Here is a 25213-nt window from a genome sequence, read left to right as displayed (position 1 = left end):
TTGAAATTGGCTTGGCTCAACATTAAAAAACAAATAAAGTAAAAAAACTCCAACAAATGAAAAGAGACAGACAGACAGAGCAAAAATGTGGCCAAGCAAATGGTAAAATAACAACCTCCCTGCTACCTGTGTGCTGTTCTGTCTGAAACCAAGAATAAGAAATCAACAAAGAGAAAAGAGAAATTATTTTAAATTGTTACAAAATACTTGTGATCTAAAAACAACCCTAATTTCGGTATATAAACAATCCTTTTTAGATTTGTGTGCTCTAGCCCTGGTACATTTTGGGGGAAGATGACAAATGAATGAAATCAAGCATATTAATTAATAGGAGCTAATGGGATAAAAATCACCCCATAGGAAAACTTTCAACAGTTATTGATTACAGCAAATAGATATAGATGGATGGATATCAGGTTAATGCCAAACATTACATTAAAAATGACTCATGATTTGTTGTCATTTCTTACTTTATGTTCACTTGTGTGCAACTGACAAACTTGATACGATACAATATGATTCAATTCAGGTTTGATTTAATATTGATTCAGCTCATATTCCATATTTATATAAGTGTTTGTTAGATCAATTTATGGCATTTTGCCTTTTATGTGACAGACGGCAGGAGTCAGAAACATGGGGAGAGAGCAAGGGGATGACACGCAACAAAAGCCCCCAGCTGCAATGGTATGCACCTTAGACCGGTAGGCCACGGGTATGCCCGTGGACTTGATATTTTTACTTGTTCATAAATGTAATTATATTAGTTTTGAGTAACCAAACCCCCCCCCAAAAAAACGCATCAATATTTCCGTAGATTTTTGTTAAAAGTGCTGAATAAGAAATGCTACTAAATTATGTCTACTGTAACACCAACAACAGTACACAGGGGCAGTGATGCATTAAGTACCTTTTAGGCCCCAAGGACGAGTACTTTTTTTCAGAAATGCTGCAAACTAGCTATTGCTTATCTTGGTTACATTATTTTCAACAATACTATATGGGTGAATTATTGCGTTACATTGGGAGCAGTTAGGAGCCAGTGTACTTTAACATCAGTGGCTACTTCACCTTAGAATAAAGATTTGTGGTACCAACGGTATATTTTGTTGTTGGCATGGATCTGTGGTTGTGTATCAATGTAGCTGTATCTCCGGCTCTTGTATCATTTTTCTGATACTTATCAGTTCATTCTTCTTTATTTCTTTCATTCTTTCTTTTTTGCCTTAATGCCTTTTTATGTCTTATGTAAAGCATGCTGGATTGCCTTGTTGTTGAAAGGTGCTGTACAAATAAACTTGCCTTACCCTCCCTATTAGTAAGTAGTACCTTAATAAATGGTTTAGAGCTCACAGGTTAATCAATGTATTAAAATGTAGACAGTTTAGGATAATTAGTTTTTATGTATGAAGTCAAAACATTCCCTAATAGTCACTTAGTCATTAATTAGTGTGGGTACTCTACGCTAGAGTGTATGGTACATTCATTTATACATTACTTCAAGCTGAGTCATGCATTAATTACTGTCAAATCATTTGAGTGTTACTGATGTTCTCTATGATAAAGCAGGGAAAGAGAGAACAGCTTAATTAAAAGCTTTTTTTTTTTTTTAGATTACCCAGATACACACATAGAAAATAACTCAAACTCAAATAACTCAATTCAGAAATTAAATTAGACAAATAAACTTCTCAACTTATCCAGCAGGGCTTGGTAAGCCCTGCTGGATAAGTTGCTGACAACCCAGAAATAGACACAGTTGTAGCCCATGGTGAGAGCAAGTCTGTCTGCATCCCCTGACCCAATAAAACAAGAACAGTCTGCCTGCAGTCGCTCGTATATCACTGGAGTCTGAGTGCAACCAGTAGGAGAACTAGTCGGCACTATTGGCAAAGATCCCGGGAGTCATTGAGCTTGACCTCTAGCTGTCATTGTCCCCCCCGTCTGTGGTGGCCGTGGGCTGAATTTGGGCCACCGCAAAGTTCAGAGCCGTTCCAAAGGTCCTACAGTGATAAGACATTACTTTTTAATGAGGAAGATTATTAGCAGCATAAAGGAACACCACCTACTGGCTCTGTACAGGTCATTCTCATGGATTTCTATGTGAAACAGGTCCTTTAAAAAGTTATCACAGACCATCCGGATCACCTACTGGGAAGACTTTGTGACGCCTACTTTAGTAGTAGGTCAAACTGTAGCTTTAAAGCTAATTCAAACATTTCTTACCTGTAAAAGATTAAATCTCAGTAAGGCTTCCCTGTTGATTTTGCATGTTACTGTGTATTTCTAGTCTTTTTAGTGGATGTTGTCTGTGTTTTAAGACTGAAATCCAATTGTCCAGTTTTAAACTTCAGTACAGCCCTGTAAGCTCTTCATACTGGCTTGCTCAGAAAAGTAGTTTTCTAAATCTGTGTGACTGTCAGTGACTAAAAGCTATTTGTATAATCCGAAATAATCATATCAAGAAGAAAAGAATATCTTGTGGTGAATGTTTGGGTATCTTGAAATCTGCTCTGGAAAGACAAACAGTCACAAGTCACTGTCATGGTTTTGACCTGTAATTGTGGTGCAACCAATATCCATGTCAGGGTAATTTTGAGACTGATTGCTTGCTGTTGTGAACATATCACTCCCCAGGCTTCTTCACAATCAAATCAGTAGTGTCGGAGAAAGGATGCAGTAAATAAATAAACAGACAGAGAAAGAGCCAGCCCATAACCCTCAAGAGAAATACTGAGAAATGCATGAGACTTCTACTTTTAACTAGCCAATACTTGGCATTTAGATGTACTGTATGTTAGAAGGTTTTGAGCATTCTAAGCCCATACCACAGCTGACATTGTCTAACTGTTGTTTCCCTGCAGTACAAATAATATGATTGTCACTAGATGCTGCTCTACAGCAGAAGCTTATAGCTGTAGTTCATCAAGACACATTAAAAGAATTATAGCTAGACAAATACCTGAAACCTGAAAAATGTTGCAGTGCTGAGGTTGTCTTCAGTAGGCAGTCCACTGAACAATAATGTAGGTAAAGTTAGATCAGGTAGGTTGCTGTGACACAGAAAAACGTCTTCGTTGGCCCCCAATCCAAGAGTCAGCTCTTAATCTAAATAATGTGGTATAGCTTTTGGCTTGTTTACTTTAGTTGGCTAAGATACCATTTTTACACTTTCATTAGGTCATCTTGTATTTTTCTTTTTGGTAACATGCAACAATGAGCCACTGATAACTAGAAGGTGTGTATGTTAAAGAATTGATTTTAAATCAGTTTGCTGACCATAATGTTGTATCTTTAATTCAATTATATCATTGATGAAATAATCCAATAATGAGCTACAAGCACAAAGAAACACCTCAACTGCAATTTTAGATTAATAGTGTAGTATTAGACCTCCAACTACAGACCAGCAGTTTTAGACTGATTTTCATTTTAAATGGTTAAGTTTAGGTATAATTTAACTTCTATAACTTTATAATTGGTTTTGCCAAAGTTTTCTGTCAGAGATGATAAAGTCTATGTATAAATCTGGTGTGGTTAAGTCAAAGCTAAAACGATCTAGTGGAGACTAAAACTACTTGTCTTGAAACTGTGTTTTTAACTCTATAATTATCACCCGTCTCCTGTCCACTGCAATAAAAAATAGTTTACCTGCTAATGTTGTTCAAAAGGTGAGGGCTTCCACTGTGGCCACCCAGGTGCATAATGCCACCTGAAAGCCTGGTTTTGAACCTAGCTCTTACAATGTATCAAGAGGTGACCCTTTACAAACATCCTGCCAAAGGCCTGTTTGACAAGTTGATGAGTCAGATTGTATTTAAAGTTTAGTGTTTATCTGTGTTTACTTCATTGTGTCTGGTGGTCACTTACCCCAAAGTTGGATGCTGCAAATCTGGCCGGAGCTGAGACGTTGGTGGAGGCGGTGGGGTGGGCGTAGAAGGCATTAATGTTGGCCAGCAGAGTGCTCATCACTGCCGGCACCCCTGACAGCATGTACTTAGAGGACAGGCAAGAGAAATGGCTGAGGAGGAAAGCAAAGAGATTTGAGGGGAAGGAAGAGAAAGGGAAGGTTGGATTGAGGAAGGTTAGCAGGTTTGGAAGGAGGGAGATTGAGCTGTCAGGGGTCTTTTTTTGTTTTGTTTTAGCGGCAGGCTAGCACCTGCATTTTGGTATAGAGGAGCCTAAAAAATACTGAATCAATTCCTTTATATAAATATCATTAAAGGGGTAACTGAGGATCAGCTGACTCGTCACGAGGAGTGCTATTCAGCCTGTCCTTGTAATTTCCCCAATTTAGAGATCCCCTCCAGACACGTTTTAAGAAATAAAAATACTCTGCTTTGAGTAATTATTTGTGTCTAATATGGTTTTCCCACAAAAAAAGTTCAACTACCTCATCACATATTCTTAAAATTACATCTACTCCTCCCTCCCTGAAAAAAACTGCTGGACACAAGACGTCTCCTACTTCACTGAAAAGTCCATTCCCAGTGTATGGAGGTTTCAAATTTCCACATCACACTTATGTAAGCTGCATACTGGACCACGATTGGCTTCCAAACTAGTTGTGATGTCACAAAATCATGCTAGTAATCGCATGCGTTACACTCAGTTTCAAGGTGAGCACAGAGAAACGTTTCCCCCTTCAGCAGATGAATGTGAAAACAGCCTTCTAGTGTCAAACTCTGCACATACGTCACTCTGCAAAGTGAAGCTCAAACATCCAAATAAAGTAACAATAAGCAAGACATATTTTTGAGTGGAGGGAGACTTTAAGGATCTGCAATACTTAATTGGTAGTATACCTATACTATTACTTTGATGACAGTTGTCCTATCTGCTTGACACACATTTTTTATATAGCTGTAATGCTATATTAGACATTGTTTCAGCAATAATGGCCAGCTTTGGCTGCTATCGGTCGGGTGCACACATACCACTGTGTAATGCTGTGCATAATAAGCAGTGATGGTTGTGAGGCCATGGAAAATACATCTATTCCCCTGAAGATTGTTGTTCCTTAATGTTTAATTCCATAAACACATTTTATGGGATAGCACATTGTTTCATTGTTAACTCGTGCACAAAATGATAAATTCTAAGGTACGAATTTGTGTCCTCATATTTAAATTTTTAATTTGAGAGCACAAGTTAGTTATTCGAGAGCATGAAATAATACACCTGACAGGCTCAACAAAAACAGACACACATATGAATTCATCAGTTTGTTCCAGTGAAGGAGCCACAATGTAGCTGACTTCTATAATGGCTGCAGGCTCATATTCGCATTTCCACTGGGACTCAATTACTTTACTCAATGCTTCCCAGTTTGATTATGTAATGTGATTGTGCTCCTTTATCACACAAAACAAACACATAAACCTTCTCTGTCCCTTTAAGGTCAAATTACAAGATTATTAATGTAATTGAACCAGTGTGTTTGTGACTGTGTGCGTGCTCATGAGTCTTACTCTCCACCTGCCTGCAATGATCCAATCAAACAGCCGGGAAATCTCTGAGGTGACAGGTCATCTTTTCTCATTAGATGAGATAAACTAATTTGATTGCTGTTTATAGTTCATGACAACCCTGCCCACCTCTCATAAACATTAACACACACACACAGGCCTACAAATACTGTACACAAACACACTAATCTCAAGTATTTCCTGATTTGATTTGCCCACACATGCACACAATCGGCTGACATCATGGCCTGTTGGATGAATTGAATAGAGAGTATTGGAGTGCCTGGCAAACTTGCATATTCAGTTACACACACACACATTTTAACACTGAGCTTACGTCATGGCCTGGTATATGGACTCGATGCCATAGCGCATGGCGAACTCGTCCACGATTTCCTGCTGCACCTCATCAAAGTAAACCTTCCACGCATCGTCTCCCTGAGCCACTGGGATCTTCACCACGCCGCCTCCCTCCACATCGGTTGAGAAGTGGAACGTGTTCTACAAAGAAAAAGGTTGCGTGAACAAGCAAACATCAGCAGTGCTCAAAGAAAAGAAAAAAACAGCCAAGTTATTCACAGAAACATCCAACATACAATAGTGAGCTGAGATGTTCTGGCTTCAAAGGTTGTTAAAAAACCATCACAGACATTTGGGACATCTCACTGTTGGGTGTTAACATTACTTTTTCTTGCCAGTTGAGAAACTGTCCACATCTGTCAACTTTGTTAATTTTCTTTCTTGCACTATTTACAATTTAAAGGATTTGTCTGTTCATGTTAGCAGCCTCAAACATCAGAAACAATTTGACAAAACTGAAAAGGCTTGAAATCAAAAATCAGGTCTGCGTCTCTGCTGATCTTAAAAAAACTCATAAAGAATTATTATTACATCAGACAAAATAGATTAGTCTACTGTGTCTGCAGAAAATGAATCAACAACAATTTTGATTACAAATCGTTTCATTTCAATGTCATTTATCAAGCAAAAATGCACATCTGTGTGTGTGTGTGTTAGTGATAGATACAAGCAGAACAGTACTCCTTCACTTCCTACTTCAGTTCATTTCTGAAAGCCTGTTGTCAGTTTTCCCATTACAAGTGTATGTTTGTGTGTGTGTGTGTGTGTGTGTGTGTGTGTGTGTGTGTGTGTGTACCTCATGTAGGCACGTGTACTGAACGTGGTAGGGTGCCACCTTCTCCTCTCCCTCGATCTCCACGCTGATCTGAAGACGAATGGCACCAGACACCGCCGACTTGTCTGTTCTCTTTTCTGTAAGCGGAAACACACACACGCTCAGAGTTGAACTTGAGTTAAGTAAATACTAATTATTCACTCCCATCTACCCCGCAATCACAGAAATATACACATACACCTTGTTTCCCATTTTAACCAAAACTTTATTTGTGAAACAGTTGATTTGTTGAATCTCAACTAATAAGCTGTTGAAATGTTCCAAATACTCTATAAACTATCTGTAGGCGGACTATACAAATAAAGTGTAACCATCAATTCTATTGTTTTATTATTTTAATATCAATTACTTTGTTTTAGTGTATTCATACTTTTATGTTCCTTTATAATGCTTTTATCTTCATTATATTGGATTCTGTTTTTATATTACTGTTGTGAAGCACTTGTTTTGAAAGGTGCTATACAAATAAAATTTATTATTATTATTATTGTTATTATATTCCCGTGGTTCTGAGTGACTACGTACCCAGGTTGTACCAGACGTCCATCTCTCCGCTTAGAGTTCGAACCTCGATAATGCTCTGACCCAAGAAGTCGTCAGACTCCCTCTTCAGACGCTGCTTCACTCGCGACTTGATGTCATCGTCTTCGTCCCACACCCGCAGCTTGATGCGATCCGATGAGTTGTGGCACTCGCTGTGGAGACAGGGAACAAGTGAGTGAGGCATTGTTTTAACAAATGTGTGAGTGTTGGAGCAGAAGCAACTACCCGGTAAGCACTGATTTGTTGACATGCAGGGGGAAAAAATGTTTTGATGTCTTGGCTAAAACCCGGTTAGAAAGTGAAAGTATTTTAGATGTCTAGCTTACATATCACTGTTGTTTATACAACATTTCAATAGCTATATTTCAATGCAAAGTGAGTCCTAACTACATGTTGAAATAGTTTTTGAAATGCTGTTGAAATTACTTTTCACAAAAACTTCGCCGGGTTTTGACCGGGCTAAATGTGACCATTTTGACTAGATGTGTACACGTCAAATCATCAAATCAATGCTAACTGTGTACAAGTGACAGAACCGCTAATCAAAACTCTATCAGAGTTCCCTTATTCAGAACATGACGCAAAAAACATCACATCAATCAACGAACACTCAAGAGCAATACTCTAATGGAAACACTAATATGTATAACAGGTCTACTACTGATCATTTTATTCAAGTAGTAAATTTACTCTCAAGTAGCAAATTACAAGGTGACACTGGTGGAAAGTAACTTTACTCAAATACTGTAATTAAGTACATTTTTTATGTACTTTTTACTCCATTGCATTTATTTGACAGCTATATTTGCTTTGTATATAAAGGTTTTACATAAAAAACATATGATGAGTTTATAAAATGGGATGTGTGGTTACAGGTTAAACTATCCAACAGTATATAAATTAATATTGGCCTCCACTTGACTACAACCATTAACATTTGGCTTACTTGTTAAACAATTTATAATAACAATGCAATTATATAATATACACACTGAAAAACAATGACATGACAGTTGGATCTGACAGTAATGAACATATAACAAATATAATATATACATGTATATAACACTCTGAAAGTGGCCAATCTGCAACTGCACTTTTACTTTTGATACTTTACGTTTAGCTGATACTATTGATGCAAGTTTACTTAGGCATGATTTTGAATGCAGGACTTTTGCTGATAATGGAGTTTTTTTTTCTTTTTACATTGTGGTATTTCTACTTTTACTTGAAGGCCCTGCACACCCTCACAGGTGTTTCATAGGACTCCATGTACTACTAAATATGATCAGGTACAACGAAGCTAACAGGAGAGTGAGGGAGATGGCTGTACACACACACACACACACACACACACACACACACACACATGCAGTCCTGAGAAGAGCTCTAATCAGCCAAAATAAATGAAATCACCTGTGTAGGTTTACCATGGGTGTGCAGGGCCTTAGTTAGTTAACTCCACCAATAAGGTGATTGTGACAGACATGTTTTCCTGCACTTTGCCAGACCTCTGACAACTCCAGCTGAGCTTTACAACCAGGAAGAAAATAACAAGTTGAACTTACAAACTGAACTTTTCCTCCCAGACTGGGTTCAGGTTGCCGTAGATGGTCTTCGTTCTCTTCTTGGTCTTCCCAACTTGGATCGTGACATATGGGTCACTGGAGCCCGTCCTGTCCTTGGCCTGTAGACCCTGCGCACTGACGACTGATAACACACACACACACACACACACACACACACACACACACAAACAGAAAGAATGAGTATGAAAATTGCATAAGAACAACAAACACCTACTCGTTACCATTATCTTTCTGTCTCATTCACACACACACCAAAACACAAGATATCACCCACACTGTTATGCAAAGCCTCGTAACACAATACTCATGACTCACAGGCAGATGCTGGGTAACAACATTTCACATCAAGTTACTTTTTACAACTATTGTCTGTCACCTGATGTTCTGCTGTTCTGTGCAACAAGTAGTCAAGGAGGTCTTTTAAAAAGACCCGAAGCAGCGACAAGGCCTTGCTTTCAAGGGAAAAAAGCAGCCACCACAGACAGAGGGTTCAGTTTGAGTGAAACCATCAGCTTGGTTGAATTTAAAATTTAATTATTGCACTTTGTATACTGCATATTGTTTCTGTACCATTCTGTCAAGATAACAAAGCAACAAATGTAATAAGAAGCAGTTTCTGTGACACTTTGGCTGAAACAGCATCAACACAATAAATGTGTTTGCCTTGAAGACCGTCTGTCTGGCTTCACTTGTATCCAAATTACAGAAAACTGTTTTGATAGATGGAGATTAAAGGCTTATGAATCGAGTCTGGGGATATTTATTTGAGATGGAAGGTCAACAGGTATCAAGGAGGTTCTTTAACTGAAGGAAGGTTGACGAGTGTCAAGATGTGCATGCTCAGAAAACAAGTGGTCAAGGTGTATTGACGTGCGCTGTACACCACCAGTGTGTTGCCCTTAAAAGGAACATAAGGTGAATGATTTAAACCAGGAAGAGTATGAGGGAGCTTACTCATCCGCCAAAATAAAAGTACCAGTCTACACCCAATATTTCTTCCCATTTTTCCCATTTCAGTGCTTAAAGGAATTGTTCGACATTTTTTGGGAAATAAGCTTATTCACCCTCTGGAGAGTAAGACAAGAAGATTGATACCACTCTCATATCTGTCCATTAAATATAAAGCTACAGCCAGTAGCCGGTTAGCTTAACTTAGCATAAAGACTGGAAACAGGGGGAAATAGCTAGCCTGGCTTTGTCAAACAATTTGTCTCCCAGCACCTCTAAAGCTTACTTATTAACATGTTGTATCTTGTTTGTTTAATCCATCCAAAAACCAAAGTGTAAAAATGACAACTGAACTGACCCTGTTTCACTGGGGGTGAACATACATACTTATCTACTTGCCTTTTTGCGCTCATACATACAGGTGAACGCCATATTCTGAAACGCAAAAACTATTTCTTTTTGTAATTTGGAAACAACAACAGTCCCTATTTCAACTTTTTGATTTCTTGCACAGTCCTGTGCACTTACAACTCAACATCATGCCAATCCACATTAGTCCCTGTAATAACTTTGCAAGCAGTTCATTCAGTGTCAGTGACTGATGCATTTTATCTGTGCTAAAGGGAGTTTTGAATATTAATTGGTTGAGATATTCCCTAATGAAATCAATGGATTCTTCAAAGAGCTCTCTGTAGAGGATCTCCTGTCAGTCCACCATCAAGTTCATTTGCAACTTGGCTTATATACAAAACTAAATTTGAGTTAAAAGTGTGTCTGAATGTATTTCAGATGGGGGACATGATTGATTTATGCAAAATGAAAAAAACTGTGATGAATTTCAAACAACTTGAACGATTTATAGACGCCTTGAAAATAAAGTTTGTAAAGCCTTTTCTCCACTGTGTTTGAAAGGACATCATTGACTAAAGCTGTATGACAAATATACAATACAATACAATACAATACAATACAATACAATACAATACAATACAATATCAGGATTTTATCTCATTTACCGCAGTACAGAAAGTGGTTACAAGCAGCCACATTGGAGGAGAGACAACTTTACAAATGTTCTGTACCAAACCTATACTATAAAAATGTCTGAAGCCTTCAGTTACAATGACAATTCTGACTCTATACTGACACATTGTTAAATCATTTTAATTGCATATCAAAAAGTCCCTAAAAATTTGTAGAATCTGTGAGTATGCGTTCTGATCTTTAACAGCAGAAAAGTGAGTGACAACCATTATCACCTGAACATGAATGAATTTAAACAAAGCGCCTGTCCCTGTATCTCCTCTTTAACGGAGCTCATCACTTGTGATTGGGGAGACAAGGTGTGACAGCTGCCATGGCAACACTGCTGCCACTATATGGTGTGATGTGCCTGGTTGCTTTGGTAACAGCGGCAGCCCTGATGATGTTTGGCAAAGGGAGGGGAAGGGAGGTAGGGACGCATGTCTGTTCAAATTAGTGAAGCTTGCAGATAAAGTTTCTCCACAGCTCAGAACAGGCTGCCAGATAAAAGAAGAAACTTTCATGAATGTGGGATAGTTTCTTTTTTTAGGTATTTATCTGGGGAAACCTGACACGAACTGGTTCAGCATCACTCTGCTTCACATTCACACAGCTGCAGGTTTTCACAGCCGTCTTTGCAGTTCTTCAGGATTCTTAAGGGTTGTTGTTCAACTTTACCATCCAGCTTTTCCTACAACTTCTAAGGATTTGAATGTGTAACAGAACTTCTTTTCTAACTTTCTATCACTGTCATACAATTTTAAAATGTGCTGCAAAATGTGTTTTGAGGCCTGCTTTGTCGATGTCTCAACCTCTGACTTCTTTTGGAAAAATGTCCTAAAGCATTTACCCAAATTTTTTTTTAAAGAATTTATTAACAGTTTTTAAGCATTTAGTGATTAGTTTCACTTACTGAACATACTATTTTATACTAGAAAAATGAATGCTTCAGCAGGCTCAGCAAAGTGGCTGAAGACAACAATGAGAACCATGGAACCTTGAGTTTGTTCTGCAGTTTGACTTCACACAGATATATGAGTGCTACACATACTGTACAAGTGTGGACACACATACAGACAGTATCCTGTTGCTACAAGTCTTGTGGACACTATTAAGAATGAGGTGCATTAGAAATAATGGAGAGACAAGAGAGGAGAGGGCTATAGAGAAGAAAAGTAAAAGACGGGATAGATAAGCGTTTCCTGTCTCTCACTGTGTGTCATGTTTTCCAGTCAGTGTTCATAAATGTGGTGTTCATCACACCTCTGAATTATTTCCCTTGATATTTAAATGACAATGTCTGCATTACTATGAAGTTGGCCATTGTCTGTTAAGACATTTATTTTTGAGAAAATGTCAGGGTTTTACTTTTTTTGAAGGTTTTAAAGTAAGTTGTGCTGTTTTGTGATGTGTCTTTCAAAAGCCAGAAGATTAAAGAGAGGAAAGTACTCAAAGTGATAATAAAGAGAGATTAAAAGAGACTCTGGAAAGGTGCTGTGGTACATTTTTGCCAAGCTTTCTGTCATATAAAACATATTCACCACCAGTTCAACTAATTGAATAGAACAATTTTCAAAAGGAAAATGTTCTCAATGGAGCATTAAGGTAACTGTGCACGTGTTTTCCATTTCAAAGTTATAAATTCACTGTTCATTCACATACTGTTGATGGTGATCTTGGCCGACCACTTGGAGGTGCCATCCAGGACGCTCTGCTTGATGCTCTTCATGTGCTGGACGTGGATCATCTTGGTGATGTCGAACACCTTACGGATCTCCTCAAAGATCTCTGGCTTGTTCCTCTCACGAATCTTCATCCTGTCCTTCATAGCCATGATGATGTGCTGCGTTCGATCCTCCGCCCCAGTCTTGGAGCTCTTCTCGGCCGCTCCTGAAGACGAGAAGGTGGGAGTAAAACAGAAGAGCAGGGTGGATGATGAGTTCCAGAGGGAAAGGTAAAAAAACTAGAAGTTTTTTTTAAATTATGATAAATGCTCGACCACAGGTTTATCAATTTGGTATATTCGTAGACCCCTTAGGTTATCTGGCATAACCCTTCATCTCTTCTCACACTTATTACATAGCATTTCTGCAGCTAAGTGACACCACATCACAGACCGATGTCTGTTTGCCAGATGTCTCTAGGAATTATTTTTCTTTGTCAAAGCTCAACTTAACTGTTAGAAGCTCTGACATCAGACAGTTGAAAGTAGGCTGCAAAACAGAATTGCATTCACAATCTTACTTCTGATTAGGGAAGTAAGTCTTACAATCTGTACAACTGCACTGGCATTTTTAGCAGACTTTTCAGTCTACTTGTTCACAGGAAGCAATAATAAAATATAAAAAGTACAAAAATATTTTTTGGTTTGGAGTAAATCTATATTTGGTAACCACTGCAACAATATGGGACATTTTCTTAAGGGTTTCAATTTTCAGGTAGTTTAATTGCTTTACTCACTCTGCAGGCAGTCAGCGTTCAGCAGCTCTTGGCATTTCTCGTGCACTTTGACCCCGCACTCTGCACAGCGCATACCCTGCCGGGCGATGCCCCACAGCAGACCCTCGCACTCGTAGCAGTAGGTGGGCGTGGTGGCCGTCCAGACCTCAAAATTGTGTGGTGTGGTGCAGGAGATCGGGTAGATCAGAGCCTGCAGGGTCTTCTTGTACACATGGTTTTTCTGTTGGAGCAAAGAGAGAAAGAAAGACGGATGTAGGAGGGGTGGGACAGAGGTAGAGGGTGTAAGAAAAGAGGCAAGACAAAGGACATCAAGGTGAATGAAACAAACACAACCAGCACAGTGACTATATAAGCTACAGTAATTTTCTACCTGGACATGCTGACTTGGTGTAACATTCAAGAAAGAATTATCTGTAGCGTCCATGCAGGACAGGGGTTGGAAAAATTCATAGAAGGCTAATTTCAAGCTGGCTACCGCTAAAATTATATAGAAATGTCGTTATGTATGACAGTGCTAATTTGTGGTTTTGTAATTCTTGGCTTCTTTATTGATGAACTAAATTCTGCTGTTGTCCAGTGTAGGAGGAGAGTGGGAGGAGGTGAACACATCTCCACAGGATGAGCGGACACCTTGAGCCCAGCTTGAGTTGGTAAACACAGAATTTGTATATGGGGTATGTGAGTCATTATTATCATGCTTATTATCATTATTATATTAGAAATGGTGATATAGTGGTATCAATAGTAGGGAACATTGTTTGAAAATTCCTTCTTTTTGTGGTTTTACTTACTTTTTCTGTCTGCCTCTGGTTTCACTCAATCTTGTTCTAACTGCTTTAAGTTTTATTGATCTGACCTGTGTTGTATTAACCGTTTGTGCCTTTTGACTTCATTTTTCTGTCCTGTGCTTTTACCTGATTCTATTACCTATAATTTACTTCCTTCACAGTCACAGTAACATCCTGCAACTTCTACCATTGTTATTGCCAGTGTTATTATGACTAAAAAAGTATAGATGAACGGATGGCTTAAAAAACTTATTTTCAGCATCATATTTACACACAGGTTGTCAGCTTGAGAATATCTGATCAGTGTCTGTGTTTATAAGCCAACACTAAATGTTGCACATTTTCTGTATTCTGTATGTGCAACAACCATCTGGGCACATATGCATTCATATATACATGTTTGTGTATGTTTTCACTTTTGAGAAGAAAGTAAGTAAAGGCTTAATATGAATTACCATAATTATACACTTGTGTATATTATTATACAATCTAACACAAAAGTCATGTATTAAATACCAGGACCAGATTAACCTGTAAGCGGCCGTCAGGGGGGAAAAAACTTTTCCAATGTGAACATGTACCAAGTAAGTATAAACAGAAATATTAAAAGATTTTGACACAGGGCCCCTCTCTAGACAATGCATCAAGATTATGGACAAATTCAGGAGAATTCCATTTCAGTTTATTTTAATCATTTAATCAAATTACCACAAACTAATCGACTCGCTCTTGTCATTAACTATTGACAACATTTTTGCTCATCTATATGTGGAGTATAAAAATAAGGTCGACAAAATATTAGGAACACCCTCAATACATTGTAGTCCACACCACAAACTACAGCCTACAAACATACCACAGAGCTGAGTCATCACAAAAACAACTAAAGCCGTATACTCAAAGAAAACTCAACATTTTAAGTGAGGAAGTATTAGTTGCAGGAGTTGTTTTTTAGCATCGTATTTATCTGATAATGTGTTAAGCTAGCAATGCACACTTTCAATTTCCTCTGCAAATCCTCTGCAGAGCCGACGTTGTCCATTTTGTTTGACCTGCATTTAATCTATAAACTACAAATACAGCACTCTGGTAAGCTGTACATTTTTCAAAAAAAGAGGTTCTTGATCTTTTCTGTTTTGTTATTCCCATTTAGTGTAATTATACCGTAAAAATGATAATCTTCTAAAATTGGCAGTTGCTTTGTTCTCCACTGTATTATGGCACAGTGCAGTAGGAAAGGCACAAAACAAACAATAATAAACAATATTGAAACCTCATCCAGTCAGGGAGGCCTTGCTGCTCCTGCCTCCATTAAACCTGACGCTGCCTAAAGTTGACTCAGCAAAATTCAGAGCCTACAGTATATTGAAACTTCAACAAACAGATTAACAATATGGCTACAGTATAATGACAGCAAGAGTACAATTGGCGAGAAAAGTGTGAAAAAGTGTGTGTGAGTGTTTGTCTGCAAATATAAGTTAAGGTTTGTGTGGATCCCCATTAGCTGGCATCGAGTCGACAGCAAGTCTTCCTGTAGATAAGTATAAAATCGTAGCTTCAGTATACAGTCTACTGTATGTGTGTGTGTGTGTGTGTGGCATATGTATTTGGCCACTCACAAGCTCTTCGTCTTTCAGGGAGGTCCGTGTGGCCAGTGTGTGGGCGAGGCCAGCTTTCCTGGACTGTATCATGGACTGGAAACAAGAAAGAGAAAAAAGCATCAGTGATAAACAGCCACAGAGAAAAAAAACTAACAAACAAGGTAAAAAGAAAAGAAACCGTCAAAGAGAACTTTCTGTTAAAAAATTCAGGAAATCAATTCTCTGTTTGATGTTGGGCTTTTTGAAGGTCGTGGAAACTTTATATCACAAAAACAACACGCACATTTGTTCTCCTTCTCTCTTTGAACACTTTCAAATGTTTTTTTTTTGGGCTTTTTTGCCTTTAATTCATAGTGCAGCTGAAGAAAGAAAGGGTGCGAGAGAAAGAAGGGATGACATGCAGCAAAACATCGCATTCGAACCCGGGCCGCTGTGTTAAGGACTCAGTCTTGGTACAAGAATTGTTCCATTACACATCTGGGTACTTCAATAGACTTTGTAGTATAAAAAACACTTTATATATTGAATTGAGCCTAACTTAAGCTCAACTGAGAGATGTTATGCATTAAAGGAATAGTTCTACATTTTGAGAAATACACTTATTCGCTTTCTTGTCGAGAGTTAGATGAGAAGATCGGAAACACTCTCATATCTGTCCATTAAATATAGAGCACCAGACAACGGCTGGTTAGCTTAGCTTAGCACAAAGACTGAAAATAGGGGTAAACAGCTAGCCTGGCTGTGTTTAAAGGTAACAAAATTAGCCTACCTGCACCTCTAAAGATCACTTATTGACATGTTATTTTTGTTTGTTTAATCTGTACAAACCATAAAACTGTAAAACCAACAATTATGTTATGATCCAGACTGTTTCTTGGCTGGGACCAGTAAATTCCTGGAGTTACCGCTGGTTGCCTGGCAACTACTCAGAGCCAAGAAACAGTCAGTGAGCTTAAGAGGATTAAGAGGCTTCTATGTGGATTTTGTTACCCAGGGACATAGCCAGGCTAGCTGTTTCCCCCTGTTGGCTGTGTTTTTGCTAAGTTAAGCTAATCACCTGCTAGTTGTGGCCTTATATTTAATGGACAAAAACGGGAGTGGTATCAATCTTCTCACCTAACTCTCAGCCAGAAAGCGAATAAGCATATTTCCCAAAATGTCAAACTATTCCTTTAAGAAAAGAAAAGCCTTTGTAAGCATATTATTTTGTATTGTGCTCTATTGTTTTGTATAATAATAATAACTTTATTTATAGAGCACTTATCAAAACAAAGTACAAAGTGCTTCACAACAAGAGAAATAAAATACCACAGTGACTATCTGTGGATCTGTGGTTGTGGAGAGGAGTGTCAGTGTGGATGTGCTGTAGCAGGATGGTTTGGACAGGTTTTGTAAGCTTTTCTTTATTTCCAGCACAAAATGCTGAAGTTTAAATGCGGTTTTCATCCTACAGCAGCACTTTGAAGCTGTGATACACCTGAGAAATGTCCTTGAAATAGATATACAGCTTTTTTTTAAACCCAAAGTGGCTCTGCTCACACCATCTCACTGACGCATGCTGTCAGTTATCATTAAGTTAAACTGATTACTGCCATTTATTTGCTACAGCACTCTGTGATTCATCAGCTTACTACATATCTCTTCACTTTAAGAACCAGTATTTTAATGGAGTGCAATGAGGCATTTTTGATAGTTGATTAGTTGGTGAATTTAGTTTTGTTTATTTGACATTGCAAGAAGGAGGACATCAAGGCACACACAACTTTGAAAATGTAAAGGATAACACAGTGAAGTGTAAGACTTGTTTCCATAGTGATCCTTGATGTAGAGATAGCAAATATGCAGTCCAGGTGACTACTGTACTGTGCAGCATAGTAACAGGACCACAAGTGCTTAATCTCCCCAGCTATGGCTCAACAGGAATAGTCTTTTTTAATATTATTTTTATAATGCTGAGACTTTTAGAGCTCCAGACATTTTAATACCTCAACAGTGAGCTTCTCCTCATCCTTTATGACAGTTACAAGACCACAAAAGAAGACATGCTATCACCTGACAAGAGAAGGAGTCACGGTACAGTAGCTGGAATGTGCCCAGCAGGGATCTGAAAAATGTGCTGCTTTTCTGAAGCATTGTCCAGCATCAGTGTCGGAAAACAAAACAGTGGTGTATGTGGTCATGTAGCATGGACTGAGCACAATGCTCCGTTGAGTTCTGAATTAGAGTGGCATAAATTCTTTTAGGTGACAAGAAAGTCTAAAACTCACATTTGCAGGAGCAGGAGAAAATGTAAACACTGTTCTAAATTCATATACTGTCCAAAAGTGCTGACCAACGTACTGTGTGTGACCGTAACAACATGTCGAAAGAAGTAGCAAACTCAGGAAACATACAAACTGATAACTTTAATCAAAACCAAATATGTTTAGCGATGCTCTAACCTTCTCTACACATATTTTCATTTCTAGTTATGTGAGGAAACTTAACTATTAAGATTTTCTTTGTATATTTGTAGCTTTTGTTACTTTGTAACACCTATGTGCTGTGATTTTATGTTTTTTTTTTCATGGTTTGCATTTTTTAATTTTGCTTCCTTGTGCTGTTATGGTTTTATCTCCAAATTATTTCAGTGTCACCTGCAAAATTTTTGTGTTTGTTCATCTCTCTCCTGTTTTTTTTTTCTCTTCATGATAGATGAAGTTGATATACTAAACTTAATGAAGTTAGACTAGATTGTCCCAAAGCCTTTATATCTCTTCAAACCTCACGGGTGCTTTTTTTGCTCAGACTTCTGCTGTTGAGAGTGTGACCTTCACTTTGAAGGATCCACTTCAAATCAAAGCAGACAAGATTTTTTAATCAGATGAGTCGAGTTTCTTAGATCTCAGTGACTGAATATTCACAGCTCTAACCACTCTGGTACATCTCTGCCTCCATAAAGTACTTCAAAGTAAATGTGAGTCTAAAGGGAGAAAGACATAATTTACCATAACATTTATCAGCATTTGTTTGTTTAGAGAGGCAGGTGTGTTATTTATTTGTTGACTTGCTGACTCAGCAAAACAAACCTGTTAATTAGAGGACTTAGAGGAAAAAAACAATCAGAGGAAAAAGCCTCTCGCTCTCTAAGCATCAATCGACTGAGGGAACGCTGAAAGCATTCACAAGAAGGAATTGATTTTTCTTGTGTTTGTCAGAAAGTTTTGAAATACAGGTGAACAATGACTGATATTTGGATGAGTGTGTGTTTGTGCATAAGTGTGCATGCTCATACCAAATTTCTGTAAACGCACATAAGAAAACTTCACACAGAGAGGATCGAAATGCTTTGATACAATAAGGACCATTAGAGAATTTGAAACAAAGCCCATCAAACAAACGGTAAAACTCAGCAGCTGAAATCTCACTTCTCTTTTACTCACCATAGCCTGAGGGCCGGCGAAGGGAGGGAGACAACATGTGCAAGGGAGAGAACAAGAAGGAAAAAAAGGTTAGAGACAAACAAACAGGTTCCCCCCTGAGAGGATCAGCAGCTTTCACCTTGAATCCAGCTATTCAGTGCTTGCAAAAAATTATTACATAGCAGGTGCCACTGCAGAAGTGCTCCTTCATACATTTGTCCGGTATGTAGCCTGCAAGTAATCATTCCTGATGGATCAAATTAGCTGATTGTACCCTGTAAAACTCAAATGTCACTCAGCCAGCATGTTAACATGACTTTTCTCCGCTACATCCAATGATGAAGCAAAAACTAACAGGCCATTACAGCTAAAATCAATAACCAAAGGTGACCGAGCATCCGGTGCACAGCCGTTGCAAAGAGAAACATAAACTAACAGGGTATATATACATAGGCAATCCAGTAGCATAGGAAACCAAGTAACACCATGTACATGTTTGTTACTGGTATAAAACAAAATAAAAAATCTAATCAAATTAAGAAAAATGAAAGTCTTATCAGTGTTTACTCTCTACATCTCTATGCACATGGAGAATTTCATAGGTGGTAAAGATAAAAACATTTGAAAATAGGTGTAAATCTTTTATGATAGGCAGATAAATGTGTTGATATACAACTTTCCAGCTCAGTGGGAAATATTCAACAAGAGGTGGACATTGAGGCTCTTTGAGATTCAGCAACCAGGGGCCCATTAGCCTTTTGTTGTCTCAACATCGGTCACAACATGCTCAACCTGGAAGTCCCCAAAAAAGACGTTTATCAACTAGGTATCCTAAATGTACAACCTGTTAATACATCAGATACAACTTTTAAATCTAATTCTAAAATGATTCTCAATCTAGGGTTTTATTGTTTTCATATAGGAGGTTTAGTTGACAACATACTTGCTTCCGTCCTTGCTTGTACTCATTTTTTTTCTCCACTCAGTCAGTATTGACCAATGTTTTGAATTTGTTATATGCCCCCTTCTAACATTGATCAATGCAAAAAAAGAATAATAGAAAAAACCCCTCCTGAGTCTGTTTAGTTGAAGTTGTGAAAAAAGTAGAGGCAGATATTGAGTGATGTGTACTCACCAGTTCACTAACAAGAGGAATGGGCCTCCTCTTGCGGAGGTCTGGCATGCTGTCAATGCCAAACGGTGTGTTTCCCCTGTACACACACAAACAAACAAATACCAAAATGCACTGATCAATATTTAAATCCAGCTGCAGGTAATCATATTCTCTCGCTCACACACACAGATACACCAAAAAGTGTTTACTGACCCTGGCTTGGCCCATGGGTGCTTGCTGGGGTCACCATCTTGATCTCGGCTCTGAAATAGAATGTCAAAGGTCACGCATTCAGCCATTTGAAGGCTGACAGTCTTTATGGGTTTCATGACACTGGAGCATGCACATGCACAAGCACGAGAGAAACAACAAAGTGAGAAGAAAAACAGCAGAGAAGCACTGGGACTGAACTGGGTTGGTTGAGTTTCAGCACTGCATGCCAAAGAGGGCATTTCAATCAATTATATTGTCCCCATTCATATATGAGCATCATAAATCAGGTTTCACCTTGTAAAGTAAACACGTACCAAACCACACCGCTCCCAGTAAAAACACACCGAAAATTGACTTTGGCTTCCTAACACTGTGTTTTTTTGTCTGACAGCTAGTAAAAATCAATATTATTTTTCATCAATATCGTGTCCTAATAAATACTGACCTATTCCTGTATGGCATTTTTATATTTATAAGTGAAAGAAAAAAATTTCTTAATACAGCACAGATGCATTGAGGCTGACATCTCGTAAAAGCTAAAGCTATTTCATCGGCATTTTCCAGAAACTGACAGAAAGCGAAATAAACACAATAAAAAGGAAAATTAAATAAAAAGAGACATTGACATGAGAAAATGTCCAAATAATATACAGAAAACCATACAGAAAGAACAACTTCTTTTAGGATGTTAATGTAAAAAATGTTAACAGGAGAGAAACCACAAAAGAGGTAACCTGATCACCATCTTGACTTCCATCTGCAAAACAGCATAAGAGAAAAAGAAACAGACAGAAAAGAAAGACAGTCATGGACTGCGAAATAACAATACAAACCCTGGATTATTCATTTTGTTATTAATGCTTGGGTAATGTTAAAAGCGGCGCCGCTACAGCGTTTTCAGATAGAAGGGGGTCTGAGGTTTTAAATGTTTGATTAACATGTATAATTTATGATGAAAATGACTCTTAATATTTTCCTTCTCCTTCCTCTTTAATGTCTGGCTCTCTTTCCAAGGAGATACTTAATGTTTTCTAATTTAGCAAATGGCTACTGCTGGAGCCTTCAGAGAGGAGTAAGGGACTTGTGAATGGCAGGTGATACATTACTCTCAAGGGGGTAGAAAATTATAGTATCAGCAGAGACAGTTTGGTACAGTAAATACCCAAGAGACCTTTTGGTACAGGGGCTTATTCATAACTGCTGGGTGAACATACCAAAAGAGGATACCGACAGTTATCCTTTTATCAATGTACACATTGCACTGCGGCTATGACAGATCAAACAGTTTCGGCAACAGTGAGAGGCTTTGATGACAGAAAGGTGGGGTGGAAAAGGAAAGTTTTCAAGCACTAAAAGTTAAATGACATCTATTAGTTTCAACATAAAATCATGAAAAGAAATGAGTCACTCAAATAAATCAAAATACAAAAAAAATACCAATGCTCTTTTATCCTGAGGGCTGTTTAAGCACAAAACATGGGAATAACAAAAACAATAAACATGTACGGTAAGTGTACCTATCTTTACATCTGTGACTCAAAATTAATGATTGACTCATTTACTGAAATAAAAAAAGACAAAATGCACATGATGAAACAAAATTCCAACTTAAAATCCAGAGGTGAATACCTGGTTCAAAGTCATCCTGAGAGAAGGTGGACATGGTCATACTGGCGAGGTTGCGCCTGGTCTCCCTTTTCTCTCGCAGAATCTGCTGGAAGCTCCTCAGGCACTTGAGCCTGCGTTCATCCATCTGGCTTATCTCCACGGATGGCTCTGCTGCATCTCCTTCTGCTTTGCCCTCTGGGGCCACAATGTCTGGTTGCTGTGGCAGTGGCACCTCATTTTCTCCCAGCTCCAGTGCTGCAGGTTCATCAGTCAAGAGGGAGACCAAGAGGGATTCTGCAGTGCTGCATTGCGAAAGTTGGGCTTTAACGGTTAGATCTGCAGGACCTTCTGAAGGTTGTTCTGTAAGGCCATCAGGTGGAGGCAGTATTGCAGTGCTACTGGAAATTGGGTCAGGGCAGACTGAAAGTTCTTCTGGGCATGGGGGGATCTTGTCCGAACAAGTAGGATGTTGGCAGGTGTCTGTAAACTCCAATGTAAGGCTTTTGTTGGCTTCTTCAAGCATAGGCTCCACAGAGAAAATATCTAATTTGTCTAGAGTATTGTCATTGCTCAATTCCCCAACAGCATTACTACTATCAACCAAATCACCTTTCGGGGTTTTGTCAGATGTTTGTTCCAATTGTGCCTCATAGGATAAAGGTTTTGAAGGCAACTCAGCTGTATGCAGGTCAGAAGGCATTGATATTTCAAAGTCTGTTTCCTCTCCAGGATTCTGGGCTCCAGGTACTTCAAGTTTGCGCAATGCTCCCCGCAAGGCAGAGCTAAAACCAAGTACAGCTTGGCCTATGCGTTTGACATTGAAACCACCAGCTTGGACGTCTGCACTGCCAGGGTGAGGGAGTTGGTTTTCTAAGCTTTGGTTACTGGCTTCAGTCTCTTGGATGAATGGCCTATCCACATCAGCTACAGTGGTACATAAGGATGCCTCAGTCCATGTCACTGCTGAAGACTCTTCATAGGCTAAATAAGTTTCCTGATAACTATCAACATGACAGTCTGTTGTGTAGCTAAGCTCATTTAATTGCCCATATGCCTCAAATTCCTCTGCTTCGCCATCATGCCCATCATGTGAATGGTAACCAGAACTTTGAGGGTAGGAAAACTCTGCAGCACACTCATATCCTACAGTGGGGTTTTCAAGGTTGGTATCTGTTGGAACATGAATCCCAGAGTGGGTTTGAGGCCTTCTCCTCCATGACTGCCACTCCTCCCTGCTAGAAGTGCTGGCAGGTGAGTTGTAATGTTTCCCAGAGCGAACAGAGAGATGTTCTGAGCTTCCTGTGGAGCACTGCCCTGATGTACCATATCCTCCTGCACCTCTGTAGTGATCCCAGCTACCAGATCCTTCACAGCAAAGAGGACTCTCACCTTCATGCTTCTCCAGACTTCCGTCCATGAGGTAAGTAGTTTCCCTATGCCACACAGATTCCCCAGCAGCACTGTGGGGTCGTCCAATGTTAGTCCAATGTACCTCCCCATCATCAGCTCTTTGCTGCTTCCTTCCATGACTACATGATGGTCTCTCTAGGTCTGACTCAGACTTGGAACTATGACCAGAAGACAAGGAGCTGGTGCTTGGACAGTCTTGGCCATCCTGCCTTTCAAGGTAGCCAAAGCTGAGCTTTCTTGCAATGGCGCCTACTGGGATATCTGAGCTATGGTCAGAGGTATCCTCTTGTTCCTCCAGTTCCTGATGATCCACTGATTCAGCAATTGGGGACACAGTAGACTCTTCTGCCCTTGGTAGCAGTAATTCTCCATGGATGCTATGGCGCTCATTGCAGACTTGGGGGAATAGATTTGAATGAGACTTTGGCACTGCACTCCCTAAATTGCCATAAGCACTAGCAGGCCTTCTGCGGGCTGATGGTCCATCTTTGCACCCTACTCCCGACCAGGTACCTGCGTGTACCCCTGAACCAGCCTTGTTGCTAGAACGAATGCCCTCAATCTCCAACAATACAGCGTCTACACAGGATGACACTTCCTCAACTGACCCTCGAACTGAAGTCAGGTAATCCCTGAGGTCGGAAATTTCCTCCTGGATCTTGTTGATACCCCTCAGCTCTTTTAGAATGTGCTCAATGACGGCACTTGACTCCTCCTCTTTATCTTCGTCCTCTTCCAGCAGTGTACCTGGGAGAGTTCTATTGAAGTTGTAGTCCACACAATCACCAGTAGAATATGGTCTCTTTGGCCGAATACGGGGTGAAGCAAAATCCCTTCCGGCTGCTCCTGCAAATTTAGTACCATTCATGTCTGGGTCAATTGGACTGTAGTGCGGGGGTGGTCGCATCTGCTCAGGAGTTGCCCGAATTTCACCCTCAAAAGAGATTCGTTTCATATTCGCTGGGGATCTGCAGCTTTTATGCTGTAAAGTGCAGGGTATTCTTATACATCCCTCTCTGTTCAGCTCCACCTCTCCTACACAGGGTAACCCCGTCGGTCCTCCATGTCCTTTACCGTTTGACACTTTTGGAGAGTAAGCTTCAGCCCTGGGGCTAACCTTTGGATATATGCTTCTGTGTTCCTTTCTGCCCTTCTGTGTTTCCCCCTCCACCTCCTCCTCCTCAATACCTGCATAATAGTGGTGGGAATCTGGGACATGGTGGTCTGCAGACCCTTGCAGGAGACGATGTATTTTCCCCCGAATGACCAGTGCTACCCTGGGGTTTGGAGCCCTCTTTTTGGGTGAATGGACTTTTGCCTTTGTGCCTCCTTTAGGGGCAACACCTGTTCCATGTTGTCCATTGAAGCGATTCCTGGAGAACATATTCTCAAGAGAGCAGACTGTCCTCATCTAGTTCCCCACATTGTTGGTGGGAGTTACAATCAAAATGTCCACGGTATCATAGTTTATTAATCAAGCCTGTTGGAAGCTTATTCAGTCCAACCACTCAATGTCAGTGATCCATGACTACAATGGAAAGACAAAGATAAAATACTTGTAAACACTAAAAACACTGTAACATCCAAGCCAATTGAAAACTGGGGAAAAGACATTTGAGGAATATGTTGTATTCCTTCTTTAATTGAGATAAACCTCTTCGCTATCATGAAAGAAACAGTACTATCCTGCTCAGATCTAATATGTCAACTTTAAAAGTACAAACTCAAATAAAATGTTGTGTAAATAGGAAAACACTGGGACAGAGGAGCGTGCGCGCTCATTCATGCGAAAAATAGAACACAATAGAATAAAAAGGGGAGCCAGTGTTTACCAGCTTTAAATATGCAGGCT

At 39.3% G+C, this 25213-nt stretch overlaps 1 protein-coding gene across 4 annotated transcripts in view; it reads right to left on the bottom strand.

Annotated features, from left to right (window-relative positions):
• LOC122875723 (protein unc-13 homolog B-like) overlaps window positions 1-25213 on the bottom strand; it is a 177741-nt gene that overhangs the window by 48072 nt on the left and 104456 nt on the right. For 2 of the 4 annotated variants that reach the window (XM_044195163.1, XM_044195166.1), the window contains 11 exons: window positions 20344-20393; window positions 20152-20227; window positions 19038-19043; window positions 15634-15708; window positions 13227-13446; window positions 12429-12656; window positions 8775-8916; window positions 7189-7358; window positions 6625-6740; window positions 5806-5969; window positions 3871-4021 (listed from right to left, as the gene is read on the bottom strand). In XM_044195163.1, the coding sequence (XP_044051098.1) occupies window positions 3871-4021; window positions 5806-5969; window positions 6625-6740; window positions 7189-7358; window positions 8775-8916; window positions 12429-12656; window positions 13227-13446; window positions 15634-15708; window positions 19038-19043; window positions 20152-20227; window positions 20344-20393 (1398 nt within the window). Of the gene's footprint in view, window positions 1-3870; window positions 4022-5805; window positions 5970-6624; window positions 6741-7188; window positions 7359-8774; window positions 8917-12428; window positions 12657-13226; window positions 13447-15633; window positions 15709-19037; window positions 19044-20151; window positions 20228-20343; window positions 20394-21077; window positions 21101-21972; window positions 24890-25213 lie in introns of those variants that run through there. The other 2 variants (XM_044195162.1, XM_044195165.1) reach the window with 2 other exon arrangements.

Source organism: Siniperca chuatsi, linkage group LG5 (assembly GCF_020085105.1).
Source record: "Siniperca chuatsi isolate FFG_IHB_CAS linkage group LG5, ASM2008510v1, whole genome shotgun sequence".
In the NCBI taxonomy this organism is placed as follows: domain Eukaryota; kingdom Metazoa; phylum Chordata; class Actinopteri; order Centrarchiformes; family Sinipercidae; genus Siniperca; species Siniperca chuatsi.
This window is presented reverse-complemented; position numbering and strand designations above follow the sequence as displayed.